Source organism: Heterodontus francisci, chromosome 5 (genome assembly GCF_036365525.1).
Source record: "Heterodontus francisci isolate sHetFra1 chromosome 5, sHetFra1.hap1, whole genome shotgun sequence".
In the NCBI taxonomy this organism is placed as follows: Eukaryota; Metazoa; Chordata; class Chondrichthyes; order Heterodontiformes; family Heterodontidae; genus Heterodontus; species Heterodontus francisci.
The window spans coordinates 90,127,349-90,148,790 of record NC_090375.1 but is presented as its reverse complement, the minus strand read 5'-3'; the positions used below and the strand labels follow the sequence as shown (position 1 = coordinate 90,148,790).

Below are 21,442 nucleotides of genomic sequence, written 5' to 3'. Positions count from 1 at the left end.
TGAAAGACATATCTGTCACACTGGAACACAATACATGTCCTTTGGACTTGCATCAGCTGTTCTTGATCCTGTCAGAAAGTGTCCTCTCCCAGACAACTTTATTCAGCTGGCAAAGCAAACCATTCGAGCCATGGATTTGTCAATGACTGCTTCAAACCTCCTTCATATTCACTTAGCAGCAACTGATGATAAATGATAAAAACTCCACTGGTTTCTCCCTGTATTCCATACCAACTGTGAATTGATGGAAAGTAGTGGATTTGTGGTGTAACCTACTATTTAACATTTTACTACTTTTGATATGAGTTTAAACAATGTACAGTAAAATGTGAAATTTAAAATCAAAACATTTATTCCACAAAGGGGGGTTAAAACAGTAGTTAGGGAATTTAAAAGGGGAAGGCACCTCACTCCCTGATGACATCTCACGCATTTCATAGTAGAATCTGTTCAACACATCTTGGACACTGCACAAATGAATTGCATTGTTTTACTGTGAAAAACCCACAACCCAAGTGCAGGTAGGTTAAGGAGGTCCACATCATAGATAAAACTGCAGTACTGCAACTTAATTGGTGCAGTATTCTTTAACTAACTTTTGATAATGATCTGATTTTAAAAAAAACATGACCAGCCATAACATAAAAATATTTTCACATTCCAAGCCTGTTTATTCTCAAATAGCTGCACACAGGTAGAGGCAATACAGTCCATATTCAAACCTGGGTTATCATCAAAAGACAGCATATGGCTAGCAATGTCTTATGAAATCATTATTTTGTGATGAAAACCTGTTATTTAAAGTGAAGCAGATTTTCATCTCAGCAGCTGAATGTTTAGGATTTGCTTTTCGTTGTGCAGCTTTTCCAGGAGCACAGGCATTGCGAGCGAGGAGTGAACAGCTGGGAAGTCAATTTCATCCGGAGTTTCGGTGGAGCAGGGACTGCTGGGTAAGTAGAAACCTATATATTTGGGCTGTGTAAATTCTCTTACCTTTTCGTTGTGCAGCTTTTCCAGGAGCACAGGCATTGCGAGCGAGGAGTGAACAGCTGGGAAGTCAATTTCATCAGGAGTTTCGGTGGAGCAGGGACTGCTGGGTAAGTAGAAACCTATATATTTGGGCTGTTTCTGAACCCGAGACACTACTCTTGTAGTGTCTCCCACCCGCCCTCCTCCTCTTACCAAAAAAAGGACTCGGTTGTGTGTAGGTAAGGTAAGGCTTTTTCTATTTCTCTTCTTGTTTTATCGTGTGATTGGTTAAAAACTTGGGAATTTAGAATAGTGGGAATGGAGGTTAAGGCAGTTGAATGTTCCTCCTGCAGAATGTGGGAGGTAAGGGCCGCCAAGAGTGTCCCTGCTGACTGCATCTGCGGGAAGTGCACCCAGCTCCAGCTCCTCGAGGACCGCGTTAGGGAACTGGAGCTGGAGGAATTTCGGATCATTCGGGAGGCGGAGGGGATTATTGAGAGGAGTTATCGGGAGGCAGTCACACCTCAGGTAAAAGAAGAAGGTAGATGGGTTACCGTCAGGAAAAGGAGAGGGAACCAGCAGGCAGTGCAGGGATCCCCTGTGGCCGTTTCCCTCAACAACAGGGATACCGTTTTGGATACTGTTGGGGGAGACGACTTACCAGGGGTAGGCAATGGGATACAGGTCTCTGGCGCAGAGTCTGTCCCTGTTGCTCAGAAGGGAAGGGGTAAGAGGAGCAGAGCATTAGTCATTGGGGACTCCATAGTTAGGGGAACAGATAGGAGGTTTTGTGGGAACGAGAGAGACTCACGGTTGGTGTGTTGCCTCCCAGGTGCCAGGGTATGTGATGTCTCGGATCGTGTTTTTGGGATCCTCAAGGGGGAGGGGGAGCAGCCCCAAGTCGTGGTACACATAGGCACCAACGACATAGGTAGGAAGACAGATGGGGATTTAAGGCAGAAATTCAGGGAGCTAGGGCGGAAGCTTAGAGCGAGAACAAACAGAGTTGTTATCTCTGGGTTGTTGCCCGTGCCACGTGCTAGCGAAGTGAGGAATAGGGAGAGAGAGGAGTTGAACACGTGGCTTCAGGGATGGTGTAGCAGGGAGGGTTTTGGTTTCCTGGATAATTGAGGCTTTTTCTGGGGTAGGTGGGACCTCTACAAACAGGATGGTCTTCACCTGAACCAGAGGGGTACCAATATCCTGGGGGGGAGATTTGCTAGTGCTCTTCGGGGGGGGTTTAAACTAATTCAGCAGGGGGATGGGAACCTAAATTGTAGTTCCAGTGTGCAGGATGTTGAGAGTAGTGAGGTCAGGGATAAGGTTATAAGGACACAAGAGGGCACTGGCAAGCAAGAGCTTGGTTTAAAATGTGTCTACTTCAACGCCAGGAGCATCCGGAATAAGGTGGGTGAGCTTGCAGCATGGGTTGGTACCTGGGATCTCGATGTTGTGGCCATTTCAGAGACATGGGTAGAGCAGGGACAGGAATGGATGTTGCGGGTTCCGGGATTTAGATGTTTCACTAAGAACAGAGAAGAGGGTAAAAGAGGGGGGGATGTGGCATTGTTAATCAAGGAAAGTATTACGTTTGAGGACTCGTCTACTGAGGTAGTCTGGGCCGAGGTTAGAAACAGGAGAGGAGAGGTCACCCTGTTGGGAGTTTTCTATAGACCTCCAAATAGTTCCAGAGATGTAGAGGAAAGGATAGCAAAGATGATTCTTGACAGGAGCGAGAGTAACAGGGTAGTGGTTATGGGGGACTTTAACTTTCCAAATATTGACTGGAAATACTATAGTTCGAGTACTTTAGATGGGTCTGTTTTTGTCCAGTGTGTGCAGGAGGGTTTTCTGACACAGTATGTAGACAGGCCAACCAGGGGCGATGCCACATTGGATTTGGTACTGGGAAATGAACCCGGCCAGGTGTTAGATTTAGAAGTTGGTGAGCACTTTGGTGATAGTGATCACAATTCGGTTAGGTTTACCTTAGCGATGGGCAGGGACAGGCATATACAGCAGGGCAAGAATTATAGCTGGGGGAAAGGAAATTATGATGCGATTAGGCAAAATTTAGGATGGTAGGATGGGGAAGGAAACTGCAGGGGATGGGCACAATCGAAATGTGGAGCTTATTCAAGGAGCAGCTACTGCGTGTCCTTGATAAGTATGTACCTGTCAGGCAGGGAGGAAGTTGTCGAGCGAGGGAGCCGTGGTTTACTAAAGAAGTTGAAAAGCTTGTCAAGAGGAAGGCGGCGGCTTATGTTAGGATGAGACGTGAAGGCTCAGTTAGGGCGCTTGAGAGTTACAAGCTAGCCAGGAAGGATCGAAAGGGAGAGATAAGAGGAGCAAGGAGAGGACACGAGAAGTGATTGGCGGATAGGATCAAAGAAAACCCTAAGGCTTTCTATAGGTATATCAGGAATAAAAGAATGACTAGAGATAGGTTAGGGCCAATCAAGGATAGTAGTGGGAAGTTGTGTGTGGAATCGGAGGAGATAGGGGAAGTGTTAAATGAATATTTTTCGTCAGTATTTACAGTGGAGAAAGAAAATGTTGTCGAGGAGAATACTGAGATACAGACTACTAGGCTAGATGGGATTGAGGTTCGCAAGGAGGAGGTGTTAGCAATTTTGGAAAGTGTGAAAATAGATAAGTCCCCTGGGCCAGATGGGATTTATCCTAGGATTCTCTGGGAAGCCAGGGAGGAGATTGCAGAGCCTTCGTCCTTGATTTTTATGTCGTCATTGTCGACAGGAATAGTGCCGGAAGACTGGAGGATAGCAAATGTTGTCCCCTTGTTCAAGAAGGGGAGTAGAGACAGCCCTGGTAATTATAGACCTGTGAGCCTTACTTCGGTTGTGGGTAAAATGTTGGAAAAGGTTATAAGAGATAGGATTTATAATCATCTTGAAAAGAATAAGTTCATTAGCGATAGTCAGCATGGTTTTGTGAAGGGTAGGTCGTGCCTCACAAACCTTATTGAGTTTTTTGACAAGGTGACCAAACAGGTGGATGAGGGTAAAGCCGTGGATGTGGTCTATATGGATTTCAGTAAGGCGTTTGAGAAAGTTCCCCACGGTAGGCTATTGCAGAAAATACAGAAGTATGGGATTGAAGGTGAATTAGTGCTTTGGATCAGAAATTGGCTAGCTGAAAGAAGACAGAGGGTGGTGGTTGATGGTAAATGTTCATCCTGGAGTATAGTTTCTAGCGGTGTACCGCAAGGATCTGTTTTGGGGCCACTGCTGTTTGTCATTTTTATAAATGGGGCGGCACAGTGGTTAGCACTGCAGCCTCACAGCTCCAGGGACCCGGGTTCGATTCTGGGTACTGCCTGTGCAGAGTTTGCAAGTTCTCCCTGTGTCTGTGTGGGTTTCCTCCGGGTGCTCCGGTTTCCTCCCACATACCAAAGACTTGCAGGTTGATAGGTTAATTGGCCATTATAAATTGCCCCTAGTATAGGTAGGTGGTAGGGAAATATATAAGGACAGGTGGCGATGTGATAGGAATATGGGATTAGTGTAGGATTAGTATAAATGGGTGGTTGATGGTCGGCACAGACTCGGTGGGCTGAAGGGCCTGTTTCAGTGCTGTATCTCTAAACTAAACTAAATGACCTGGATGAGGGTGTAGAAGGGTGGGTTAGTAAATTTGCGGATGACACTAAGGTCGGTGGAATTGTGGATAGTGCCGAAGGATGTTGTAGGTTACAGAGGGACATAGATAGGCTGCAGAGCTAGGCTGAGAGATGGCAAATGGAGTTTAATGCGGAAAAGTGTGAGGTGATTCACTTCGGAAGGAGTAACAGGATTGCAGAATACTGGGCTAATGGGAAGAATCTTGGTAGTGTAGATGAGCAGAGAGATCTTAGTGTCCAGGTACATAAATCCCTGAAAGTTGCCACCCAGGTTAATAGAGCTGTTAAGAAGGCATATGGTGTGTTAGCTATTAGTAGGGGGATCGAGTTTAGGAGCCACGAGGTCATGCTGCAGCTGTACAGAACTCTGGTGCGGCCGCACCTGGAGTATCGCGTGCAGTTCTGGTCACCGCATTATAGGAAGGATGTGGAAGCTTTGGAAAAGGTGCAGAGGAGATTTACTAGGATGTTGCCTGGTATGGAGGGAAGGTCTTACGAGGAAAGGCTGAGGGACTTGAGGTTGTTTTCGTTAGAGAGAAGGAGGAGTAGAGGTGACTTAATAGAGACATATAAGATAATCAGAGGGTTGGACAGGGTGGATAGTGAGAGCCTTTTTCCTCGGATGGTGATGGCAAACACGAGGGGACATAGCTTTAAGTTGAGGGGTGATAGATATAGGACAGATGTCAGAGGTAGTTTCTTTACACAGAGAGTAGTAGGGGCGTGGAACGCCCTGCCTGCAACAGTAGTAGACTCGCCAACTTTAAGGGCATTTAAGTGGTCATTGGATAGACATATGGATGAAAAAGGAATAGTGTAGGTCAGATGGTTTCACAGGTCGACGCAACATCAAGGGCTGAAGGGCCTGTACTGCGCTGTAATGTTCTATGTTCTCATGTTCTATGTTAAAGTTGAATATATCCAATAACTAGAGTTTAAAGAAAACATACAACTCATGCAAAATGTACCTAGTAGGGTGGAGTACAGAATCACCAGTAGGGGAAGTAATTTGTTATTTAGATCCACTCAAAAAAAACAGTATTTCATTTCCTTGTAGTTTAAAAAAAAACCGCAACATCAAGAAAATTGGGTGCCAAACTGCACAACACGTGGTACATGTGCAAATATGCTGGATGTGGTAATGCTCCAAATCACCTGACCCAAGTAATTACCAAATTCCCAATGCTGTCTTTCAGTTACACTTGAAATGATACACTAAGTATGCACAAAATGAGGTATCTGCATTACTGATGTACTGTATAAATAGTCCTTTGTATCTATCAGTAGCTTATTTTGTAGAACAGAGGTATGTCATACAGTGAACACATTTCTTTCATACAAAAATAAGTTGTGAAACACTTTCTGTCTCTATTGACAAAGCTTTAAGAATATAGCCCAATTAAACCAATGCTGTCTTCTCATAGGTTCATGTTATTAGAAAATATGTACAAAGGATTTCATTATGGTGCATGAAAGAGAAAAACAGATACAAAATACATTAGCTACAGGATTATTGAGACTTGTGTTTAATTGATTGAAATTAAGAAATTTAACTATTCCAAAAAGACTTTAAATATTAACAGAGAAAGGAAAGAAAAGTGAATCTGCTAGAAATGTTAAAAAAGACAGCAGTTTGTCAAGATCTTAAGAGAAAAGATACTTCTACATTTCAAGGTTGAATTTATTTTGCAAAAATTTCAAATAGAAAATATGACAGATGTTGGGTATACAAATTTTCAGGTGTTTAATAAGGCATTACAGAAGTAACTTATGCAAATTAAGGCAAGTTTTAGGGGATTGTAGGCACATGGATAGAAAATAGAGCAAGAACAAAGTTGCTTAATGGATTGGTAGATGTGGTTTGTGGCATGTCCCAGGGATTTGTACTGCAACCTTTTTTTTGTTTTCCATTAATGCAAATGATTGGGTCATAGGCACAAGAGAAATGATATTGAGGTTTGTTAATATCAAATTCAAGAGCTTTTCAAACTGAGAAAAACATTTGAGATTGCAGGGGGACAGAGAAATTAAGAGTGTGAAAAAGAACAGTGGAAGGAAGTAGATCTTAAATGGTAAGACTCTTAGAGAGAAGGAACAGCATGATCGAGGGGTGTAAATATATAGATCTTTAATAAGGTAGGACTGTAGGTAAAGGTCATTAAAAAGGTAAATGAGAATCTGGGTTTTATACATAAGAGCACTGAATAGAAAAAATTAAGTGATGCTAGCACCGCATAGAGTTCTGGGAAACTCATTATAAGAAGGATATTGGAGTCAAGGAAAGGGAACAGTAAAGAATTACTAGAATGACATCAGGAAGGTGAAGTAATTAATATGAAGAAAGCTTCAAAAATAAGTTAGGCTTTTTTACTACCGAATCAGAACAGGTTATGGGGTGGTGGTGGTGAGGGTGAGGTTTAAAAATTAAGGTTAAGGTCACAAGGTTTCAAGAGGATTAACAGAAGATTGTTTTAATTGTCAGCAGTGGGTTGAAAAAGGGACAGAGACTTAAGATCATTGCTAGATGAATGAAGGGAAAAGTTAGAAAAATTAGTTTCTCCCACACAGGCATTGTTAGAACTTGGAACATTTTACGACAAGGGGCTAGTGAGGCAGACACTATTATTATGAAACTGAACTGGATGGTTATTTTAAAAGGAATACAAAAGGACACAGGAAGACAGTAGGGAAATTGAATTCAAGTAGTTGAAAAGTTAGCACAATGAGCTGAATGGCTTCTTTCAGTTCTAAATATTCTATGATTTCATGAAACTGGAATGTAAGTAACAGCTTTGAAAGTTGAGTTTTCAATAGTTGCAGACTCAAATCTAACCAAAATGTTTGCACAAGCTCTCCTGGCTAGGATGTTAGTGAATACCAGTTTTCTGTCACAAGGACAGCAGGGCAACATTCTAACATTTAGCATCGATTAAGTTAAAATTTCAATAAACACGTCTTAACTATAAATAAAACATAGGAGTATTCTTGCAAATGATCTCCAATAAAAAAAAATCAAATATTGTAAAAAGACGAAAACCGCTTACCTTTTTATTACTGACAATTTCATAGTTTAGCTTACTTTTTACAAATAATTTATAAAGCATTGCCATAGCACATTATAACAGTAAACTGGTCACATCAACATTCACAGTTACCCTTGGTGTTTAAGCACAGAAGAGTTAACTCCGGCTCAGGCATCATTTCCGCCTGTTCACATACCATACGGAGTGGGCTACCCTTCTGCTGAACTGCAATCAAACAGAGGACACTGACCTCCACACAATAAATTTGATAAACCAAGTCATTCTGGGGATACCAGATTTCCTCTTTGAAAATTCAGCAAAGATGCAGTTAAGTGTTGGTACAATCATCACCAGATGAATCTTGGAGAAATACTATCAATATAATGTATTCTTACTCATGACAAATCCCAGGATGTCAAATTTTATCTTTCAGAGGTTTCATGAAAAATACACTGATCAGCTAAAGGCCTTTTTCCAGAGTTCTATTTTCACCTTCAGACTTCAAAACAACCAGTCGTTATGGCCATATAATTTATATGAAATGAAATATGCAAAACTGATTTTGCTCACCTATGCCTTTGAAACTAGCACCAGCAGCTTTTGGGGATTTTTTTTTGCCTAAGTCTACTAACTACTGTCAAGGTAGCAATCAAGTGAACTAACATTTATTGTGTTGGTGCATCCATGTCTTTTTACATGATGCAGCTCTTACTAAGCCAGTGTTTATCTTTCGATTTCCGTCTGCACTTATGCCTGGGTTTTCCTGAAGTAAAAAGCTGGTTGTGGACTAGACACAAGAGACAAATTAGAGAGAAGTGACGATAAGTTTTTTAAAAAAATAGAAAGGAACCCTGAAGAGAAAGGACACATTTGTATTTATCTTTGGTTGATTCTATATGGGGAAAAATACTTTGGTTTGGTCACATTCAAGTAATGTGGTTAACCAATAATGAATAACAGTTTAAAGCATTTAGAATTACCAGAATGATGGGATTGTTGCCTTTAAGTAACCACTACTAACCCACCATGATGCCATCTTCAACAAAGAAGCTGCTAGCTATATTATTCCATGCAGAAAAGATGGTTTCAAAAATGTGCCATTTTACATGCCAACAATTGAGAATTTGCACATCTTTTATGAACAAACACAAAATGAGTTAAATACTCATCTACTTACGGATGTGCAACACTTCTGCACAAGGCATGACGCACTCAACATTCCAAACCATTTTGCTGGCTCATAAGGATATTCTACGAATGAATCATATTAGAGGTGGTGTATGTACAATTTATCCTAAGCAAGTTTTGATGGTATTTTAAAATTCAGATAAAGGGATGATTGGTCAGAGCAAGGTTGTCTTTGCAGCTACAATAAAGATGTCACTCAGGAAGTTAGGAGTGTGGGGGAGTTGGGGCACGTACTATAATCATATGTCTAAAGTTTACTTTGGTCTTTTCCCTTTCTTGTTTCAACATTTCAGGTGCCATTGCTGGAACTTCAGATGATGACTACTGCTGACAGAATTTTCAAGGAACAGTTAGGGAGACTCATCAACATTTCTTCTGGCATGTATATTTCAGGTAACCCTGTAAAGGTAAGGAGCCCCAAGGAAGCACTGCAGAGTTTCTGTTATGTGAGAGACGTTGGCTACACTAGAGATGTCAGTTGCAAGATTAGTTAAGGCAGTGAGTGACCTGAAGTTGTTTTTAAAAACTTAAGAGGTTTTTCTGTTGAAGACGGTCACTCATGCACTACTACTTCTGCAGGCTGCTGAGATTAGATTTTACACTGCTAACTGACATTTGTTGCTGAGCTAGATGGAAATTTCTCCAAGTGCAGATGATGATGGCCATTCAAGGGACCACGGGCTGAGGGGAGTACGCCTACACCATAAAGAGGTGAGCAAGGGAATGGAATTGGGGCCGGGGGTGTGGTTGGGGGGGGAAAGAGTGTGTGAGAGAGAGAGAGAGAGAGAGGGGAAGGAAGAGTGGAAAGGAGGAGACATAGAGCGCACACCCTCATTTATATAGAGCTTTGCCAAACCTAAGGACGTCTGAAAGTCCTTCACAGCCAGTGAAGTATTTTTGAGGTGTAATCACCGTTGCAATGTAGTGCAACATGGCAGCCAATTTGTGGCAAGGCTTCAGAAACAGCATTGAGAGAAATAATCATATAATCTGTTTTAGTGATATTGGCTGAAGGGGAAATATTGTGCTGGCACATCGTGTGAATTCCTCTGCGCTTTTTTTAAATAGCGCGTGGGATTCTTTACATCGACCAGAGAAGTTCTTGTCAAAAGACAGTACCTCTGACATTGCAGCACTCCCTCAGCACTGCCACTATAGCATCAGCCTTGGTTATGTGGCAAGGTTTGAACCTACAACATAGTGAGTACTTTCTTCACATCATGGTACAAATTGCTAAACTAAATTAATTTACTGACTGAGCATCAGAATTCTGCCTGTCCACCAGTTTAATTCTGCAGAAAAAGTGTTGGGATTAAGTAACTTGTCTATGGCTTTTCAACTACTTGTTTGCATGCAGGTTGAACATGATTTATTATTGGGAGATTATGACTATTGAAAAAGAACCTTGGAGACCAGTCTCATCTACTGTACAGAAATCAGAAAAGGCTGAGTCATTTTTGCTGCCTTTTTAAAAAATCAGAAACTCAAGTAAAGGTCAGCTGGTAATGACTCATTAGAGTTATAAGTTTCAAGTGGCTTGGTCTTTATCAGGGATAAATCATTGACCCACACATCAGTACATTCAATCGCATTCCTACCTGTAGATTGGGGCACATAAGGCACAGACAGCCTATCCACATTGTAGCCACTGCCAGCCAATGCATCTGCAATCTTGTTTTGCAAGAAAAGACAGCTTTTGTCTGGAGTCTCCAGGGTCTTGGGAAATCTATTAATAGATAGAAAACTTAACAGTATGCACATTGCATAAAGAACTGCAAAAGCTCCCTTAATTTCTTTTTAAAGTAAATTTACAATAAGTAAACACAAACTCAAAAAAAAACTCAGTCCTCCAAATATGTGAAACCAATAATGTGATCTGGCTTTTCTCTCATTGAATTCAAATTTAAACCTGTAATGCTGCATGAATACATCATTGCAAAATTCATGCTTAGTGAACCATGAAAAATAGGCTATTAACACAATTTGGTTTCTGTAGAAGATAGAGTTCTCACACAAGGTGTATTACCGTCACATAGGGGAGGTGGTGGTGTCGTGGTAATGTCACTAGACTAGTAACCCAGAGACGCAGGATAATGCTCTGGGGACATGCGTTCGAATCCCACCATGCCAGATGGTGGAAATTGAATTCAATTAATAAATCTTTAATTTAAAAGCTAGTCGAGTGATAACCATGAAACTATTGTCGCTCGTTGTAAAAACCCATCTGGTTCAGTAATTTCCTTTAGGGAAGGAAATCTGCCGTCCTTACCTAGTCTGGCCTACATGTGACTCCAGACCCACAGCAACGTGGTTGACTCCTAAATGCCCTCTGAAATGGCCTAGCAAACCACTCAGTTGTATCAAACCGCTACAAAGTCTAAGAAACTGAATGAAACCGGATGGACCACATAGCATCGACCTAGGTAACTGAAGCGATAATAGCAAACCCAGCCATGTCAACCCTGCAAAGTCTTTCTTACTAACAGATGGGGGCTTGTGCCAAAATTGGGAGAGGTGTCGCACAGACTAGTCAAGCAACAGACTGACATAGTCATACTCACGGAATCATACCTTGCAGACAATGCCCCAGACACCATCACCATCCCTGGGTATGTCCTGTCCCACCAGCAGGGCAGACCTACCAGAGGTGGCGGCACAGAGGTATACAAATCGGGAGGGAATTGCTCTGGGACTCAACATTGACTCTTGATCCCATGAAGTCTCGTGGCATCATGGGCAAGGAAACCTCCTGCTGATTGCCACCTACACCACCCCCCCACCCCCCCTTGGCTGATGAATCAGTACTTCTCCATGTTGAACACCAATTGGAAGAGCACTGAGGGTAGCAAGGCCACAAAATAAACTCTGGGTGGGGGATTTCAATGTCCATCACCAAGAGTGGTTTGGCAGCACCACTACTGACCGAGCTGGCAGAGTCCTAAAGGACATAGCTGCTCGACTGGGTCTGTGGCAGGTGGTGAGGAAACCGAGAGGCAAATACCTATTTGACCTCGTCCTCATCAATCTATCTGTCACAGATGCATCTGTCCATGACAGTATTGGTAGGAGTGACCACCGCACAATCCTTGTGGAGACAAAGTCCCATCTTCACATTGAGGGTACCCACCATCGTGTGGTATGGCAATACCACCGTGCTAAATGGGATAGATTTTGAACAGATCTAGCAACTCAAAACTGTGCATCCATGAAATGCTGTGGGCTATCAGCAGCAGCAGAATTGTATTCAACCATAATCTGTAACCTCATGACCCAGCATATCCCCCGCTCTACCGTTACCATCAAGCCGGGGGACCAACCCTGGTTCAATGAAGAGTACAGCAGCACCAGACATACCTCAAAATGAGGTGTCAGCTTGGTGAAGTTACAACACAGGACTACGCGCATGCCAACCAGCGGAAGCAGCATGCAATAGACAGGGCTAAGCGATCCCACCACCGTCAGATCAGATTATGGGCGGCACAGTGGCGCAGTGGTTAGCACCGCAGCCTCACAGCTCCAGGGACCCGGGTTCGATTCCGGGTACTGCCTGTGTGGAGTTTGCAAGTTCTCCCTGTGTCTGCGTGGGTTTTCTCCGGGTGCTCCGGTTTCCTCCCACAAGCCAAAAGACTTGCAGGTTGATAGGTAATTTTGCCATTATAAATTGTCACTAGTATAGGTAGGTGGTAGGGAAATATAGGGACAGGTGGGGATGTTTGGTAGGAATATGGGATGAGTGTAGGATTAGTATAAATGGTTGGTTGATGTTCGGCACAGACTCGGTGGGCCGAAGGGCCTGTTTCAGTGCTGTATCTCTAATCTAAGCTCTGCAGTCCTGCCACATATAGTTGTGAATGGTGGTGGACAATTAAACAACTGACAGGAGGAGGAGGCTCAACAAATATTCCCATCCTCAATGATGGGAGAGCCCAGCACATCAGTGCAAAAGACAAGGCTGAAGCATTTGCATCCACCTTCAGCCAGAAGTGCAGAGTGGATGATCCATCTCGGCCTCTTCCTGAGGTCCCCAGCATCACAGATGCCAGTGTACAGCCAATCCAATTGACTCCACGCGATATCAAGGAAGGGTTAAAGGCACTGGATACTGCAAAGGCTATGGGCCCTGACAACATTCCTGCAACAGTACTGAAGACTTGTGGTCCAGAACTTGCCCCTAGCCAAGCTGTTCCAGTACTCAGCAATTGCCCAAGTATGTCCTGTCACAAAATGCAGGACAAATCCAACCCAGCCAATTACTGCCTAATCAGTCCACTCTTGATCGTCAGCAAAGTGATGGAAGGGGTCGTCGACAGTGCTATCAAGCGGCACTTGCTTAGCAATAACCTGTTCACTGACGCTCAGTTTGGGTTTCGCCAGGGCCACTCAGCTCCTGACCTCATTACGGCCTTGGTTCAAACATGGACAAAACAGTTGAACTCCAGAGGTGAGGTGAGAGTGATTGCCCTTGACATCAAGGCGGCATTTGACCGAGTATGGCATCAAGGAGCCCGAGCAAAACTGGAGTCAATGGGATTCGGGGGAAAACTCTCCGCTGGTTGGAGTCAGACCTAGCACAAAGGAAGATGGTTGTGGTTTTTGGAGGTCAATCACATCAGTCCCAGAACATCACTGCAGCAGTTCTTCAGAGTTGTATCCTGAGCCCAACCATCTTCCGTTGCTTCATCAATGACCTTCCACCCATCATAAGCTCAGAAGTGGGGATGCTCACTGATGATTGCGCAATGTTCAGCACCATTTGCAACTCCTCAGATACTGAAGCAGCCCATGTTCAGATGCAGCAAGACCTGGACAACATCCAGGCTTGGGCTAATAAGTGGCAAGTAACATTCACACCACACAAGTGCCAGGCAATGACCATCTCAAACAAGAGAGAATCTAACCATCTTGCCTTGATGTTCAGTGGCCTTACCATCGCTGAATTCCCGACTATCAACATCCTGGGGGTCATCATTGACCAGAAACTGAACTCAGCAGGCCAGAGTTTGGGAATTCTGTGGCGAGTAACTCACCTCCTGACTCCCCAATGCCTGTCCACCATCTACAAGGCGCAAGTTAGGAGTGTGATGGATACACTCCATTTGCCTGGATGGGTGCAGCTCCAACAACACTCAAGAAGCTCGACACCATCCAGAACAAAGCAGCCCACTTGTTTGGCACCCTATCCACAAACATTCACTCCCTCCACCACCGACGCACAATGGCCGCAGTGTGTACCACATATAAGTTGCACTGCAGCAACTCACCAAGGCTCCTTCGACAGCACTTTCCAAACCCGGGACCGCTACCACCTAGAAGGACAAGGGCAGCTGTTGCATGGAATCACCACCACCTGCAAGTTCCCCACCAAGCCACACACCATCCTGACTTGGAACTTTATCTCCATTCCTTCACTGTCACTGGGCCAAAATCCTGGAACTCCCTTCCTAATAGGACTGTAGGTGTACCTACCCCACATGGACTGCAGCAGTTGAAGAAGGCAGCTCACCACCACCTTCTCAAGGGAAATTAGGGATGGACAATAAATGCTGGCCTCGCCAACGATGCCCATGAACGAATAAAAAAAGAAAAAAACTGTTATATTGGCTAATGGTGACATCATACCACATATCATCTGTTGATGAAATGTGAATCACCATACAATAAACATGCAGTGAAAAGGAAACTACATTCAAATAGTACCTAATCACATCTCAAATACTTCACACCAATTAATCACTGAAGTGGAGTGAATATTGCATAGTTAGTTTTTTTGGACAGACAAGATCCCACAAGCTGCAAATGAGATGAACACTCAGGTAACATTTTTTTGTAACAAAAACAAAGTGCTGGAAATACTCAGCAGGTCTGGCAGCATCTGTGGAGAGAGAAGCAGAGTTAACGTGTCAGGTCTGTGACCTTTCATCAGAACAGTTAACTTTTTTTTGTGTTGATTGAGGCTGGACATTGCTAGACATTTGCCTGAATCACTGGGAATACCTTCTAATCAGATAAGCAGCACTTCTAACTTACAGCATCAGCACTTCATTGTGCTCAATTCCTGCAATGGGTGGGAGTTGAAGAAACAGAGCAGATTTTAATTCGGATCAGGAATCAAGGGCCGAAGCAGAACTGTGAAGTGTCCAACTCACCCAGAGCCCAAGGTCTGGAAATTTTAACTCCTGGGCCTCATTTGCATGCCTCTACATTAATGCCATCGCTGCTGGCAGGTAGGTGTCAAAATTGGTGTGGGGTCAGGTGCTGCTAGTGACCCATGGAAAGAAAGGAGGCCAAAGGTATCTTTGTGCAGCTAAAGATGGGGCTTATAGTCCTGCTCCTTCTGGTCCAAAATAATCCTTTAAAATTTCTTTCCAACATCTGGCCCTCTTATGGCCTGGATCCCTGGTGTCCCTTGCTTTTTCTAGCAGGCAAGAGATTGTGCGGGCTATAGGCAGTTCTGTGGTTAAAACGGTGTACACTTACTGATGATTTTCCTGAGATTCAACATTGCTATTCAGATTAGTCCCCCACTTCTCTGAGGCCTTCCCTGTGTCTGAAGATAGGCAAGTAAAAGTGGAGGGGGGAGGGACAGGAATGAGGAGTAACCAGCCCACCACCATTTTGCAGTGACCATATCACAAGCAATCAGTAATCTGCAGTTGATGGATGATATCCACGTTGAACGGATAACAGTATAAAAAAAACTATTAGAACCTTTAATAAGGTTATTGTCTACCTAAATCATGGGTATTTAACTTTGGGCGAAAGGATTAAAGTACAGACCATTGTTGGTGCAGACTTTAAGAGCAATTTATACCAAACAATTCATGAACTCAATCAAATTGATACGACTAGATCCCAACATGGTAAACTGAAATGTGGCAACCTCATTATTGCCAAAAGCAATGAACTATGATAATCAAAGCTCATGCGTTGTTTTCAGTAATGATATGCAAATCTTAGCACTGACATTTGAATTACATTTTAATTTTGTGAAGCTATACAGGCAACTAAGTAGGATCATCAGTTTGCTTGTGATTAAAATGTTAAAAGCATAAATCACATGTGTAAATTATAATAGAGACCCACATCTAGAATTCAGCAAAAAAAGAGACATCTAAGACAGTATATAACAGTGAGATGTTTAGCTATAAAAAAATCTAAGAATCAAGCTTTCATTATTGGAGTCAATGTCATTCCTTTACACCAGAAGCCTCTGAAAAAAATCAGAATTCGAAGGCATTCATGCAACTAACTAGATTGCATCTCCTAGAGAATGCAAGGAAACAATAGGCCATCATAGTTCATTGCCACGGCATTTTGCAAAGGTAAAGATAGAGGATTTGGAAGAATCTTCGCCCTTTTGAAGAACTGCAGTAGTTATTAATGCGCTCCATTCCTCTATCATCAACAACTTACATTTATGTAGCACTCCTCTTGATTCTACTTAGTTGCCCACACAAAATTAAAATTTAATTCATATGGCAGTGCTAAGATTTGCATATCATTACTGAAAACAACGCATGAGCTTTGATTATCATAGTTCATTGCTTTTGGCAATAAAAAGGTTGCTAGTGATTTGCCACACTGCTTGTCCAACATCCAGTACTGCTCGAGCATGAATTTCCTCCAACTAAATACAGAGAAGATCAAAGCCACTGTCTTCAGTCTCACCATAAACTCCATTCCCCAGCCACTGACTACATCCCTTTTCAGGCCACTGTCTGAGGCTGAACCAGACCATGTGAAACCTTGCTGACTTATCCTATCTGACTATGAGAAAGGTAAACTGTCCCTTCTCGTCCTTCCTGCAGCCTTCGACACTGATGACATCATCCTCCTCCAATGTCTCTCCACTGTCATTCAGCTGGGTGAGACTGCTCTTGCCTGATTCCGTTCTTACCTGTCTAATTGTAGCCAGAGTATTACTTGCAATGGCTTCTCTTCCTGCTCCCATGGGGAGCCCCTGCTTCAACTCATCTGCTGCTGAAACCCTCATTCAGGCCTTTGTTACCTCTAGACTTGACTATTCCAATGCACTCCTGGCTGGTATCCCACATTCTACCCTCCATAAACTTGAGGTCATCCAAAACTCCACTCCCCATGTCCTAACTTGCACCAATTCCCGTTTACCCCTCTGCTTGACCTACATTGGGCTCTTGGTCAAGCAGCATTTGATTTTGAAATTCTCATCCTTATTTTCAAATCCCTCCATGGCCTTACTTCTCCCCATCGCTCTAATCTCCTCCAGCACCACAATCCTCAGATATCTGTGCTCCTCTAATTCTGGCCTCTTGAGCATCCCCGATTTCAATCGTTCCACCACTGGTTACCTGGGCTCTGGAATACCCTCATTAAGCTCTGGAATACCCTCCCTACACCTCTCCGTCTCACTTTCCCTCTTTAAGACACTACTTAAAACCTACCTCTTTCACCAAGGATTTGGTCATCTGACCTAATATCTCCTTATGTGGCTTGTGTCATATTTTGTCCTGTGAAGCACCTTGGGACATTTTATTACATTAAAGGTGCTATATAAATATTTGTTGTTGTTACAGTGGCATTTGATAAGAGATGCAATTTCAACCACATATCCACTCCATCAGCAAGACTTCCACCTCCATAGCATCACCTGTCTATACCCCTGTCTTAAGCTCATCTGCTGCTGAAACTCTTATGCATGCTTTTGTTACCTCTAGACTTGACTATTATAATGCTCTCTTGGCCGACCTCCCCTCTTCCACCCTCCATAAACTTGAACTGATGCAAAACTTTGCTGCCCCTATCCTAACTCGCACCAAGACGTGTTCAATCATTACCTTTGTGCTTGCTGATCTACGCTGCCCTCTGGTTTGGCAATGCCTCCATTTTAAAATTCTCATTCTTGATTCTACTTCCCTCCATGGCTTCACTCCTCCCCATCACTGTAACCTCCTTTAGCCCTACAATCCTACAGAATCTCTCCAATTCTGGCCTCTTGAGCATCCCTGATTTTAATCGCCTTACCACTTGCCTTCAGCTGACCATGCCCTAAGTTCTGGAATTTGCTCCCTCAGCCTCTTCGCCTACCAGCCTCATTGCTCCTGCAAGATGCTTCTTAAAATCTACCTCTTCGATCAAGCTTTTGCACACCTGTTCTAATATCTCGTGTGGCTGTGTCAAAATTTGCTTGCCAACACTCCTGTAAAGCGCTTTGCGGTGTTTTACTATGTTAAAGGTGCTATATAAATGCTAGTTGTTTTTGCTGTTTGCAAGGTTATTCCTCAATTCTGTTTACCCCTCATTATTTCAGTCAATGACAAAATTCTTAACCATTTTCTCTTAACGTTAATGGAATTTCAAATTATAAGAAAACATATTAAACAATACCTTCACTGGTTAACCATTTCTAAAATAAAAAGAACCTTCTATTTTATAAACTGAATACACAAGTAGAAAGATCCCATTGACAATCAACTATAAATGCAATATATTTGATACACCTATTAATAAAAATAGAAACATTTATTAATGATCACATTTTCACAAAATAAAAGACAATCACAAGATGCAACTCTGAAAATACCAGAAGTTCCATAATCCCATGTAATAAATACAGAATTTGATATATCCATTTATTAAAAATCAGTGACCCTACTAATTTCTAAGAATAGCATTTGATTGCTTTTGGGAGTCATTTCTGAAGAATTTTATAATACAAGTATGAGATATTTGAAAATAGAAAACACACAATAGAGTTTCCACTGGGGCAGATCAGATGCAAATACTGTTGAGTCAGGATAAAGAATTGATGAAAATGGTCATCAGTTGAATTGCTATAAGGCAAAAGGAAGGTTTGTGCTTTGTTCTAATTGCTTAGGTAATTACTTTATATATATGGATATATACAAGAATATGTATTTAAGAATTGATAACTAAACAAAATATTTCTCCTACTGTTCAAAGTCCACAGATGAATAATTGATGAATTTGAAATTTAAAAAAATAATTTGACATTTTTAAATGTACAATATTTCCAAGTCTTTTACAAGAATTGATGTCAGACTAACTCAGACAAACATCAACTTGGTTGATAATTTTCTACATTTCAGCAAATAGTTAATGATACCTTTAAGTTACAGCAGATAGTTGCTCAAGGCAAGGAAAAACTGTTCCTATTAACAAATAGTACTCAGACTAGGAGACACAGACCTGAAAGTTTTGGGCAAAAGATACAGTGGGAATATGAGGAAGCAATTTTTCTACGCAGCCTGTGGTAATGACCTGGAACTTGTGGCAACAAGGGTGGTGGAAGCAGAGACGATCTATGACTTCAAGAGGAAGTTGGATGGCCACCTGAGAGAAATAGACTTGCAAGGCTATGGGGATCGAGCTGGGGAGTGGGACTGACTGCATAGCTCCGTGGGGAGCTGGCATGGTCTCAATGGGCCAAATGGCCTCCTTCTGTGCCTAAATGACTATGACTGTAAGGTCTGGAAAGATCATTATTTACTATCCTGTTTTGTATGATATGCAATGTGAATGTCAAAATAGATCCCACCAACCCTGGTTGAAAAAGACTGCAATTAGATCTAGATGCAATGAGGAAATGCATCCACACCTGGCAGATGACATTTAACATGGTTAAATCTAGTGTTATGCACATAGGTAGGGCCAATGCCAAACATGTACATAACCTGCAGGGGTCCGAACTAATGTCTACTGCGTTGGAAATAAATTTATGTTTTATTGCTCATGAGTCTCAAAAATTACAAGCAGTGCTGCAAGGTTGCTGGGACGTAGTATACAATACAAAATAAAGAGTACGATAATGTCCTTGTACATTACTTTGTTTAGATGTCATCCAGAGAATCATGGGGCATGGCATATAAGACACACAAGCAAAGAATTAGGTTAGATGTCAGAAGGTCTTTTATTCACAGACGGTGACTGACCTCTGGAACAAGCTGCCGGTTCATGCAATTAGTCCAGCTTTGCTGCAAATGCTGAAATGAGAATTGGATGTGTTCCTGGCCAAGACTGATATCACTCCAAACAAAAAGTAGGCGGGTGTTAGGTGACTTGCCTCATTGTATTGTGGTCTCCTGGAACTTGTTTTGATCACCTTTGGTGGTCGGATAAGAATTTCCCAGAATTCTTTTTCCTTGACTTAAGGATTGTTATGCCTCTCCCATGAAATGACATGGCTGTTGGTGGGTGGAAGCATCAGAATGCTTAATTGCAGTGTAATTGTATGGGACAGGAAAAGACCAACAAGCCATTCTATCACATCCATCATTTTTGTATGTTCATAGTCCTTTATTGTGTGATTGGATATCCATAGGTTATTAAACTAAATCTGCATCTATATGGACTGAATCCAAATACAGTAATTTTACTTCAGATCTGATCTTCAGGATTTCTCTTTGGCTTCCTTATCTCGAGAGACAATGGATAAGCGCCTGGAGGTGGTCAGTGGTTTGTGAAGCAGTGCCTGGAGTGGCTATAAAGGCCAATTCTAGAGTGACAGGTTCTTCCACAGGTGCTGCAGAGAAATTTGTTTGTCAGGGCTGTTACACAGTTGGCTCTCCCCCTTGCACCTCTGTCTTTTTTCCTGCCAACTACTAAGTCTCTTCGACTCGCCACACTTTAGCCCCGTCTTTATGGCTGCCCGCCAGCTCTGGCGAACGCTGGCAACTGACTCCCACGACTTGTGATCAATGTCACAGGATTTCATGTCGCGTTTGCAGACGTCTTTAAAGCGGAGACATGGACGGCCGGTGGGTCTGATACCAGTGGCGAGCTCGCTGTAATCTTCAGGATTATTCATACAATTTTAAGTATATAAAGAACTTTATACAATATCTTCTCATGATACTCAAAAAACTATGTGCAAGCAGGATTTCTCATTGTGCAGTGATCTGAACACTGCAGTGTGGTTTTGCCAAAATTAATTTCTATATTTAAATTAATGATTAAAACCAATATTTGGATTGATCTGGTCAGTTTGCTCCATAAAACACAACTTCCATAGATCAAAATAAATAAAAGAGTTCAACTTAAATTCCAAAGAGACATACTTACACATACTTTTCTCTGGAAATATATTCAGGCAAAAGATACGGTGCTTCTTTGCTTCTCACTTCAATCACCTTGAAAAAGCAAAGGAGCGATGTAATACTTACATGGGACAATTCTATACATTATCCAAAAAGGTCAAACTAAACTCCTAATGCCATCAGATGAAATCTACTTGAATCTGAGCAAGACAGTGCACATGTTACACTGGAGGATGATTAGTTTTCACTTGCAAATATGTAAATAATACCCATGCTATAAAATTATTGTTCTGGCACTGTAGATGGGATGTGCTAACTGGAATTGAATGCATTACCTTGTGCCTTAATGAGTTATCCTCTGTGTACCAGAAAGTTCAGTACAGAGGTCAAGAACCGGAGAATTGTAGAATATACCTTTTCAAGAGATGAAGGCCTGGTAATGGAGGTGAGAGTCATAGAAGCATACAGCACAGAAACAGGCCCTTCGGCCCATCGTGTCTGTGCGAGCCATCAAACACCGATCTACGCTAATCCCATTTTTCAGCACCTGGCCCATAGCCTTGTATGCTATGGCGTTTCAAGTGTTCATC

The 21,442-nt window shown here is 42.4% G+C and overlaps 1 protein-coding gene across 8 annotated transcripts in view; it reads right to left on the bottom strand.

Moving 5' to 3' along the window:
* LOC137369955 (protein EFR3 homolog A-like) overlaps positions 1–21,442 on the bottom strand; it is a 325,373-nt gene that overhangs the window by 33,344 nt on the left and 270,587 nt on the right. For 6 of the 8 annotated variants that reach the window (XM_068031744.1, XM_068031747.1, XM_068031749.1 and 3 more), the window contains 2 exons: positions 20,878–20,945; positions 10,419–10,546 (listed from right to left, as the gene is read on the bottom strand). In XM_068031744.1, coding sequence (XP_067887845.1) covers positions 10,419–10,546; positions 20,878–20,945 — 196 coding nt within the window. The remainder of the gene's footprint in view (positions 1–10,418; positions 10,547–20,877; positions 20,946–21,442) is intronic. The other 2 variants (XM_068031748.1, XM_068031752.1) reach the window with 1 other exon arrangement.